Genomic DNA, 12,017 nt, shown 5'->3' with positions numbered 1-12,017 from the left:
AACTCTCCCCACTCCTGATTTTTTACATTTAATCAATCATATGCATTAGTAAACACAATATATGTTGTCAGAAAAATCTGAACTAAGTGCTAAATATCTATATTTTTCAAAATTAAAACACATAATTTTTGGCCTTTTTTCTTCCAAAGTTTTGATAGTCAGTCATTATGGTAATCAAAGTAACCCATTTATATTAATTTATTTCATTTAAAAAAAAACCATAATATAAATACATTTGTAACATAAATGATATAAACATTAATTTTTGTTTAAATTAAAATTTACTACAGCAGGTTATGGCTTTTCTCCATAACTTTTGTGTCCTATGTTTCTTTTTTAGTTCATTCAATTTTTTTTAAATATGGGATGAACGGATTCACCACATTGTTCTGTTACCTAAGCTAATATTATTGTGTAATACAAAGGGGAGAATGTGACACACCAAAATATGTATTTTCCATGAAACTGTCAAGTCATAGCCAAATACATCTTTTGTATATAGTTGAAGACTAGAAAATGAACTTTTGAAATCTTCAATTTTAACAGAAAAATCTGTAACCATTTCCAAACCAAACACAGCTGATTTCACTAATGAAAACTTATTCAAGCAATTCATTATTGGTAAAATATTGATTGTTAAGGTAACATCCCTCTCCAAAATATCTAACAGGGGCATAAACCAATTATCATTGTTTCCATCTAAACCTACACCATGATACCCTCTCATTAATATGTAATGTGTTTTCAACCAGCTTTGAAAAGCTGGCCAAACATATTAAAGCAAAGTACAAAGTTTATCCACAACTCCCATCATAATGTGAAGCTCAGGTGGAGGAACAATGTGTTCAAGAAAAGTTTCTTGATCTTCTTTTAAGTAAATTAAACAAGGATTTATTACATTTTTGTACTCCTGCATTTTTAATCTTTTTTTTCCACCTAATACATATTGATCATTACATAAGTTTATGGAGCCCAATGCTCTTAGTTTCCCTGCTTCAAGGGAGCATTCTCCTTCACAATACAGACAGGCATATTTGCGAGAGTGACTTGAAAGTCCGAAAACACTGTTTGCACACTTTAGATCAAAGTTGAAGTGGTGTCAATAATTTTCGAAAACATCAGCAATAACTTTTAAGAAGTTTTAAACACCATCTAAAGATATTCAGAGTTTCCGGAAAGTCAGTCATTTTAACATTAATGCTCGATTCTACAGCATTAGTTAGATTCCTGCGTAAAGTAGAACATAATTTTTTGATTTTATTTTCAGAAAGTTCTAATGCATTTGATAGCTCCATAATAGCTTGGAATGAGATATGATTTTCTTTCTTTTCGACTTAATTTCATTCACTCCAACTGTAACAGAGAGAAGATGTAGACATCTTGAACTACTCTCCACTTACAATGCTTTCACGTTCCATTTTATGCTTTAACAAACCAGATGCTACTTGTACTGCATGTTTATCTCCAAGTGGTTCACTAAAATCTATGATATTACTTACAGCTTTACTTTTGCAACAATCATGAGAAACTAAAACTAATAGTAAAAATCTATTAAATCAAACTGTAAAATATTATTAAGAGAAAAAATGCTTTAACTAATCTTATTTTAATCTTATTTCTAAATTATAAAATCATAAATATAAACAATCCATACTAAGATTTAAATAGATTTTAAGATTTAGATTTTTAAGAATTAAACAGATTTTTTCAGCCACATTTAAAGTTTTTGACTCTGACTCAAAATTAGTCTGGATACAAAGCAGTGAAGAGGTTTGCCTAATACTCCTATTTACCTGAAATATATTATTTTCTATCAAATACATTATTCTACCTGAAGTATATTATATAATATCAATATGTACATGGTTCGTACTATACCTGGAAAACCTGGAAAATTAGCCAATTTTGGCTAAAGTCATGGAAAACCTGGAAAAGTCAGGGAGTTTTTATTTTTTCTTCAGATAGTCAGGGAAAAGTCAGGGAATTCTGATTGAGAAGTTTTACAATTAAGCTATTATGTTTCTGTTGGTGCTACCCATTTATTTTGACAATTAAAAAATACCCCACTGTTTCACAGGAAGGCATGTGATCGAACACCTTTATATGACCACATATATATTTTATTTTTACAATTTGACTGCGGCTTTTTAACTTTTTTAAAAGTTGAATATTTTTTAATATTTAATATTTATGTTTTCTTGAAGATTATCTGAAACTAAATTTTATGTGCATAATATTTAGATTTTTCTTGAAGATCATCTGAAACTTCTTAGTGTTCATTCTTAGTCATCCTTAGTAATAAGATCCATACTAATATGTATAATAAAATCCATACTAACATCCAACTTAATTAATAGCTAAGTTTTATAAGTTTTGTCATTCAAAGCATGTATAATTTTAGCATTTCATTACAGTAGTAATTTTAAACATTTTATAAAAACCATTGCAACTCTTGAAAATGGTCAGGGAAATTCATTTGATTTTTCAAAAAAGTCAGGGAAAAGTCAGGGAATTTTATATAAATATTTGGCTACGAACTATATATATATATATATATATATATATATATATATATATATATATATATATATATATATATATATATATATATATATATATATATATAAAAGTATCTTTGATATACTCTCTAACCGGCTGGAAAAATATTCAGTTTCAGCATTGTTCAGACAAAACAAGTTTCTTCTGCAGTGGGAACACACTAGTGAAGGACAAACTATATTCTTGAATTTTCTCACATACTGAGGGTTATATGGGCGTTAGAGATTTTGATCTGATACCTTTATTTATCAGGCAAACTCCACAAGTTGATAATTTAAATTTTGCTGCCATGTTGGAAAATGATATCTTTTATCTGAAAAGCAGTCGTAAATGGGTTTATTTTGATTACCTTAATGGCTGGCTTTATCAAAACTTTGGAAGAAAAAAAGCCAAAAATTATGCGTTTTAATTTTGAAAAATATAGATATTTAGCACTTAGTTCAGATTTTTCTGACAACATATATTGTGTTTACTAATGCATATGATTGATTAAATGTAAAAAATCAGGAGTGGGGAGAGTTTCAACCTGGGGGTCAATTTGGAGAACAGTGTTGCTTCACTTTTTCTTTACAGAATTTTTGTGAAGTTAGACATGTAGATAATATATACAATTGGGAAGGATTAACTTTTAAAACCGGTAAAGATAGGCAAAACGACATCTTTACTCGACTTGAAGATTTAAAATATATTTGAACTAAAATTTAGCATTTAAAAAAAAAATAAATTGGAATATTGTAAAAAATATCGTTATTATACCGATAAATATCGGTATTCTCGTCATTTTTATGTATTCCGATAAACCGATAAAAAAAGCCGATATTATCGTTTCAACCGATACTTTTCCATTCATTTATCGTTTCAAACGATAACTAAACCGAAATTTTCGTTTTATAGACAAACTTATATCGTTTGATATCGTTTCATATCGTTATCGTTTCAAAATAATAGCGATACGCAGACCCTTAATCATAAACGCATTTTGAGTAAATAACAATTTTTGTGTTTTGCGAGTAACTTAACAAAAAGTGCTGTTACCCCAGTTTTATCTTATATTACAAAGTTGCTTAACTGGATCCTTTGAATTGCTCTTTTGCAGTAATTATTATATTTTAAATTCTCAAAATATTTGCATTCAAAAAAGACAAGAAATAATTTCAATTTGTCTAGAGAGATTTCTGATTTGACTAAAGCTCAGGCCCGCGATTCTATTCAAAGTGCTAAAGAGATAGCTGTTGAAAACAGTAGGATGACCCGCAACGAGAAAGATAGGTATTAAAGGTTTTTATTAATTCATATTTTATTCCATCGTGTAGCTTTATTTGTGGTAAACTATTTCTGGGTTGACAAATGATTAAAAAAGTTCTTTTTAGGATTAAACGCGAGAAAGACAAATTACGGATTGAGGAGTTTGGCATTGAACGAATAAAGGTTTTTTCTTTTTTTTTTTTTTTTTTTTTTTAATATTTTGTAACTTAATAACTTTTGTTTGAAATGCTGCTGCCATCAGCCACCATAAGCTTATTGAACCCTAACCCGCTGATGAAAATTTAAGCCACGCTGGCTTGAGTCGTCTTGGCTCTCAGCCGTCGATTTCACAGCTTATGACGGTTGGTAGGGAACAGCCATTATATGCGTTGTGTTGAACCATTCGTAGAGTAACTAAGCTACCCGTAAGCTAAAAAAAGTGGTCTAACTTGAATTGTAAGAAATTATACTTCAATTGTTAAAAAATTATAAAATTATAAATAATTGTTTGAAACTTATAAAATTATAAAGTTTCTCTTAATGTAAAAATTCCAGCTTACAGCGCATCAACAGAAACGGCAAGAAAAGCTCAATGAAAAGCATGGAAAAGAAAATGCACAAATGGAAAAGAAAAGAAAAGAGGTTTTCATCTTCTAAAGTCTCCTTTATGAATATTTTTCGAAAGTATTTGGTTATATAAAAAAGCTTTAAATTATCGCGGTGCCTTGCGGCACTTTGCGGCATTAAAACGCATGTTTTAATGCGGATGTGGTATTGCATAACTTAGATAAAAAAGGTTTTATGATGTTTGTATTTTCAAAAAAATTGACATTAAATCTAAATAATGTCATTAAATTTAAAATAAGTTTCTCTTGTACTTGGCCGATATGCAGCTCTAAAGGATTCAAATTACCGGGATTAACGCATGGATTAAAGCTGAAGGCTAAGGTTTTGTTGCCGCACAATGCCGCAAGACATTATGGTTAATATTTTCTAAAAGTCCTTGTTTTCTACTGAGTGATAACTTTTTTAAAAAAAATACTTCGGTGAATTTATTCATTAAATTTAATTAGTAATTTTGTTAAGTAAATTTAATTAGTATTTTGCATTAGAATTTTAAATGCAAATTTTTTATCGGCATTTTTCGAACCTTAATTGTAGTTATTTAAATGAAAAAGATTTTTTTTTTTTAGATTGTTCAACTTGGCTATGATCCGATTGTCGAAGACATAAAGCGAACGCGCTCTTCTATAAACGTTTATAAACATTAGTTTTAACTGTTATTTTTGTTTGTTTGTAGTCGCTATTCTCTGTTTTTAGAACTTTTTATAAAAACTATTTTAAGACTTTTGTAAAATATTTTTTTATAATCATCAGTAAATATATCCATTATATGAATTCAGTGAATTTTCATATTCAGTTAAATATTGTAATTCATGTCTTCATATTTTCTGACACTTTTTTAAATATTTCTTGTTAAAACATGTGACCTAATAGGCAAAATAAATTAGTTTTTAATTTTCTACCCTAAAGATAAAAATAGAAAGTAAGAAAAAATAAATTTTCCAAACCAACTACCAGCAAACTTCAAATGCAAAGTATTCCTAAAAATGAACTAGAATTTGTGACTTGGACATTACTACAAATATTATGTAGCATATACTGGAACTCTAGAGCTATACTGGCATTACTTGCTTTCATTCTGATCCACAGTCAGACCTGTCAAACATAAAAATTGTCAATTCTATTGATTGGAACTTTTGTTATTATTATTACAAGCAATATGAACTAAAGTTATACTACAGTTTCAAAAATTATAATTTTTAATAAATAGTTATTAACAAGAGGTTTTTAATTATCGCTTTTATTTAAATTGACTTATGTCATAAAAGTGTAAGCTGTTATACACAGCAATTCTTTAAACATAACAACGCTGTATGTATATGCGATGTATAGCAATGCTGTATCTATTTATAGCGTTTTTGTATATTTATTTTAGCCAATGGTGTTGCAAAGTTATTTATACAACTAGTCTGTCGTCAGTCTTAATTTCACCCATGACTAAATTAGGTGTTATTGAAGTCTGAGCTTATGAGGTAATGGGCAGTAGGGAAAAACTTTAAAAAAATTGCCCATTTTGATTGACCACTCCTTTACGTTCTATGAAGTAACAGGGGAAGGGCACATTGGTCAGAGTGAAAGAAAAATACGCCGAAATTAAGATTTGAAAAAAATATATATATATAGATCTTAAATAGGTTCAATATCTTTTAATAAAGTTCTAAAAACACTGTGAATATTTTTTTCTAAAAATCATGGAAATATACAATAAATATTGCTTTGATTAACACAATTATACGGCCAAGAAAATTTTTATGAAATTATGAAAATTCTGCAAAGTAAAAACATTTGAAAATGTAAAAATGTTAAATTTTTTTCTCTTGTTATTAATTAAATTTGTAAAGTAGGGAGAAAATTTTACAATTATACTTTGATACCAAAAATTAAAAAAGTATGATTTACAATGCTGTCTATTGCATATTAATGGCTAGTTTCTTTCCAAAAAATCACTACCTTAAAATAAACCTAGTAAACAGGAAATTTCATATAAATATTACCACAATTAAAGAACTAATAAGGTTTTCGTTAACGGACCAGTTAGGTAATTATTTTTAAATTGATTTTTTGTCACTAAATAAATTTTAAGAGATTTAAAGAAATTTTTAACTAATTTATGTTTAGCATGTTAACAAATTTATTTCCATGAATATTATATACCATCATATTTTATAAAGAAATTTTAACAAAATACCCACCCAACAACAAGTCGTTTTAAAGACAAATTGAAGACGTCTTGAAATTGGTCTTAAAGATGTCTTAAACTGGTCTCAGATGAAATACAGTAAGTCTTCTTAACTAAAACGTCTTGAAGTTGCCTTAAGACATCTTACAGTTGTCCTAAACTGGTCTAAAATGAAACACTGTAAGTCGTCTTAGCTAAAACGTCTTAAAGTTGCCTTATTTCAGAAGTATTAAAGTTGTCTTAAACTTGTCTAAAATGAAACACAGTAAGTCGTCTTTTCTAAAACGTTTTAAAGTTGCCTTATTTAACACGTATTAATGACGGCTTAAAAAGAAGTATATATATATATATATATATATAAATTACCTTTCAGTCTCCTGCCAATACAACATAAATATATATATATATATATATATATATATTTATATTCTGTTAGAAGGAGATTGGAAGGTGGTGACAGAAAATAGAAAGGTGTGAATATATATAAACTATCCAAATCCAATAACTGAAAAAAGAGACATGATTTACTATAGAATTATACTTCACAGCATCCACAAAAAAATAGTACATGATTATAAAATTTTATTAAGAATTTTGTGATGCTGGTGCGTTTTTTAACACACCCTGAATAAATTTATGGACTGTCTTCTCCGATTCCTTTAGATATGTCTTTCGGACAGCCACTAAAATGAGAAAATTAATGAAGCAATAATAGATCAAGAAAATCATTGTTTTTTTGGAAAGCAGCGTTAGAAGACACTTACCAATTATACATTTATAAAGTTGGGTTTCTTTAAAACTTCACTATCCGCCTCTCTGTCTATCCATATTGAAATCTATCATCAGCGAACAATGTAATTTCTAAATTCGATTAGTTTCTCAGAAATCTGTAAAATATGTGTTTGTAATAACCTAGCCATAGGCCCTTTATGGAAATAATTCAAAGTTCTTTTGAATTATTAGTTGGTCTTTTGCATATTGTCAACGCAGAAATCCGGAAACATATTTAATAAGAGTAGCTATGAGAGAAGACTATATTTCTGATGTTACTTATACGACTGGCAACTAAAATCGTAATCTGTTCGCTTGCAAAATTCTTGTTCTTAATTAAACTATTTTAAACTTAATTACTACTCTTCCTTCCCAAGAACCTTTGATAATGCACCTTTCACAAGAATAATATCCAGTATAAGCAACAGTCCATTTTAAAAATGATCTTGCTGGAACATCAAAGAGAAAAGTTCTAACTTGACCAGTGTGCACAAATGATTTTCTTGTCAGACCGAATAACTTTAAATCACACAATTCTTTTCATCCTTCCGTAAATGGATATAAAGACGTAATTAAAAATACAATTAAGGAAGGAATTAAAGAATAGACGTATAAGAATGGACGTGCAACTTATTACAGTTTAACAAGGAGGTTTAATACACAGGAGACATAGTGTGACTTTTTTGAAGCCAGTTTTGAAATTTGGCCGCCATCTTGGTTAACCCAAAAGAACTTCGCGAAACTTAGGATTTTATTTAAAACTTTGTTAAACCAAATCAAAACATTGAAATGATTGCAATCAAATGATTGAATAATAAGAATTGGTCAGTTTATGCTTGGTAACTTATACTATCATGTGAAGGGCTCAGTGGAAAAAGTACTTAAGTGTATTTTGAGAGTTTTGAGAAAAAGTTGGTCAAAGTTTTTAAATTGAAGCTGAAATACCTTTTATTCATTTTACTCAACTGTAACATTTTTTTTTATATCCAGCACACACTGCTACATATTTAAACCAAGTTTTATACTTGTTTTGTAAAAAAATAATGATTTTGTGATAAATAAGATGTTTTGCACTTAGGTACTTTTTGCCCTAAATTTTTATTTTCAACTTAATTTTTAAATTTACCAGCAATGTTTTGCACCAATAAATGTTTTTGTCAATCTATAATAGTCCCCTTCTCACACCCTGTTTATTTATAATTCAAGCAGCTGTTAGTATGATGTTTAATTAATAGGTAGATAACATTTCTGTTGCCAGTGTTAAGTTCATCAGTGATCATCTGCCTATTAGCGTAGGTTACATAAGATGGAACAATCTACTTATACTTGTTATAGTTGCTATTTGAATAATACCTACTGGAAAATCATTTTATTAAAAGACTGCCTTTAAGGTAAACATCTAATGGCAAATAGTAATATTCTTTAACAATAAACACACTTTTTGAAAAGATTCTGTTTATGATTATGTCAAAATGTTTATTTCCATTCAAATTTTAAACAAAAAAGTATAAACACAAAGCGAATTTACACTATTGGTCAACAAAAATAGTAAAACAAATGTGATGTGATAATTATTTACAATCTTGATGGTAACACTATTTACCATAATAATTATCTATACAAATTTAAATTAAATTAATGCCCTATTCAAAATCATCAGCTTGCTCATCCTCTTCTAGAGACATTTCTATAGGTTTTTATATAGGTTTTGGCAGGATTGAAAAAAAAAATTAAAAACAGATAATTTTCATAAGCCTTCTGACCTGGTAAATCTTATTGCCAAATCAAGCATTAATAGTTCATGGAAAATTGTGTATGTCGAACATCCATTTACTGACAATTTGGAAATGGACAGTAGACCTGTTGTAAGGGTTAAAGATTTTAAATCTAGCCTGGATAAAGTAATTAAAGCGCCAGAGGGTATTGCCAGTCTCAGAGGAATTTTATTTGAAAGGCTGAAGAAAGATTGCCCTTTGGCATTCAACGGTTTTCTTCCAATAAAAAAAGCAAAATTTAATGATATTATGTCACTTTTGTCGCATGTCCATCTTCCAGAGAGTGTAACTTTTTACACTTCCCTCAAACCTATAGAAATGTCTCTAGAAGAGGATGAGCAAGCTGATGATTTTGAATAGGGCATTAATTTAATTTAAATTTGTATAGATAATTATTATGGTAAATAGTGTTACCATCAAGATTGTAAATAATTATCACATCACATTTGTTTTACTATTTTTGTTGACCAATAGTGTAAATTCGCTTTGTGTTTATACTTTTTTGTTTAAAATTTGAATGGAAATAAACATTTTGACATAATCATAAACAGAATCTTTTCAAAAAGTGTGTTTATTGTTAAAGAATATTACTATTTGCCATTAGATGTTTACCTTAAAGGCAGTCTTTTAATAAAATGATTTTCCAGTAGGTATTATTCAAATAGCAACTATAACAAGTATAAGTAGATTGTTCCATCTTATGTAACCTACGCTAATAGGCAGATGATCACTGATGAACTTAACACTGGCAACAGAAATGTTATCTACCTATTAATTAAACATCATACTAACAGCTGCTTGAATTATAAATAAACAGGGTGTGAGAAGGGGACTATTATAGATTGACAAAAACATTTATTGGTGCAAAACATTGCTGGTAAATTTAAAAATTAAGTTGAAAATAAAAATTTAGGGCAAAAAGTACCTAAGTGCAAAACATCTTATTTATCACAAAATCATTATTTTTTTACAAAACAAGTATAAAACTTGGTTTAAATATGTAGCAGTGTGTGCTGGATATAAAAAAAAATGTTACAGTTGAGTAAAATGAATAAAAGGTATTTCAGCTTCAATTTAAAAACTTTGACCAACTTTTTCTCAAAACTCTCAAAATACACTTAAGTACTTTTTCCACTGAGCCCTTCAATTACTCTTTCTTTATTATTAAAGATTTAATATTACCTGAGAATTGTCGTAAATTCTCTTATAAATTTAAAATTTACAAAAAGGAATCATGTCGCAAGAGTAAAACGCTTTATAGCTAGTTTTTCTGTCCGATTACACATAAGAAACGAAGCAATTGAGCTTGTACTAGAAAGTCTCTTATTTCAAGAGTACTTTTTTTCAACTCTAATGCTAAAAAGTACTAAAAGTTGTATAATTATGGAAAGTGAGAAAAAGTGTATAAAATGAACTTTGAAAAGATGTTTTCAAGTTTTATTGTCAGCTAAAATAGTTTGAATCCCATCACTGTCATATAATCCTAAGGTTTGTCCCTGAACAGAGCACAAATTAGGAAATGTTCCTCGAATGTTAATAAAATAAGTTTCTTATCGAAAAGTTTTTAAGTACTAATAGTTTCTTAAGATTTTGGGGGCTTAAAGTACTACTTTTTTATAAAACAAGTTTCTTATTTAAAAAAAAAAAGAAAATGTGTATACTCGAAGGAACTTAGCCGTTTATATTAAACCAAAAAAAAAAATTTTTTTCTTATAAAAACCGGGCTGGCATTTTTTGCTTTTGAAAATAAAACCAACCGTAAAGTTAGTTTATTCAAGATGGCGAATATTAGGGATTTGTCGTATATTTTTGTACTTTCAACTTCAGATTAGAGCACTTTCCATTGATTTTGAGACCCATGTTTTTATACGATTCTTAATCAGCATAAAATTCTCTATCAGAATCAATCATAAAATTAGGGGGGGGGGGGGGGGAGAAAGTCGAGTAGCGCCTAACTTAAGTGTATGTATATAAATGCATATATATACATGACACTATCATAACATATATATATATATATATATATATATATATATATATATATATATATATATATATATATATATATATATATATATATATATATATATATATATATAATTAAGTTATAACTTTTTATTAAGCTTTATATGATTTGTACTGAATAATAATAAAATGATAAATATTGATAAACAAATTTAAATTGACATCCCATCTTGTTCTGCCTATGGGTATACTTCAAGAGATTGTACTGGTGGCATTACATTTTAATGTTATGTAAATGGTTGATACAAAGAGTAAGTTTTCCCAAGTTTTCTGCAAAGTATAAAATGAAAGTTTATAAATTCATATTTTGATATTGGTGAGGTTATAAACACAGCAATAAAGATATCAAACAAACGACAAATTTTTACTACTGATCTAAAATAATGACAATGTTATATATAAAAAATTATATGTAGTATATTTATTGCAAAAAAAAAAAAAACTCACATATAATATATTTATTTCAATAAAAAACTATTAAGTGATTTTTCTGAAATCCCCCTTCCAGAAATGACAGTGTTTTTAAATGCATGTCTTTTACTACCCTAAGTTATTCAAAAGGAAATAGCTTACAAATTTAAAAATTAACACAAAATTTTTTTTGTGTTAAACTTCAAATTTGTAAGCTATATCCTGGTTTGTGTTAAAATTCAAATTCGTAAGCTATTTCCTGGTTTGCAAATACTTTTCAGCATACCAGGTACTGGTATGCTGAAAAGTACTTGCAAACCAAGCACTGGTATCTTGTTCTGCCTATGGGTGTACTTCAGGAGATTGTGCTGGTGGCATTACTTTTCATAGGTACAGTAATTTTTTTTGGAAAAATAAGAGGTTTATTG

The 12,017-nt window shown here is 28.2% G+C and overlaps 1 protein-coding gene and 1 pseudogene across 4 annotated transcripts in view; both read left to right on the top strand.

Moving 5' to 3' along the window:
- Positions 1 to 5,202, top strand: part of LOC145185451 (1-phosphatidylinositol 4,5-bisphosphate phosphodiesterase beta-4-like) — a 64,897-nt gene extending 59,695 nt beyond the window's left edge. For all 3 annotated transcript variants that reach the window (XM_090097243.1, XM_090097244.1, XM_090097245.1), the window contains 4 exons: positions 3,727 to 3,828; positions 3,930 to 3,987; positions 4,360 to 4,446; positions 4,998 to 5,202. In XM_090097243.1, the coding sequence (XP_089953369.1) occupies positions 3,727 to 3,828; positions 3,930 to 3,987; positions 4,360 to 4,446; positions 4,998 to 5,075 (325 nt within the window). In that variant the 3' untranslated portion in view covers positions 5,076 to 5,202. The remainder of the gene's footprint in view (positions 1 to 3,726; positions 3,829 to 3,929; positions 3,988 to 4,359; positions 4,447 to 4,997) is intronic.
- LOC149883972 (uncharacterized) overlaps positions 1 to 12,017 on the top strand; it is a 312,658-nt pseudogene that overhangs the window by 136,013 nt on the left and 164,628 nt on the right. The gene's annotated exons all lie outside the window — the stretch shown is intronic.

The sequence above is a fragment of the Hydra viridissima genome, unplaced genomic scaffold (assembly GCF_058129835.1).
Source record: "Hydra viridissima isolate aposymbiotic clone 2 unplaced genomic scaffold, HvirCarnegie_v1 scaffold_9, whole genome shotgun sequence".
Lineage (NCBI taxonomy): Eukaryota > Metazoa > Cnidaria > Hydrozoa > Anthoathecata > Hydridae > Hydra > Hydra viridissima.
The sequence above is the reverse complement of the archived record's forward strand: the minus strand, read 5'-3'. Positions and strand labels throughout refer to the sequence as shown.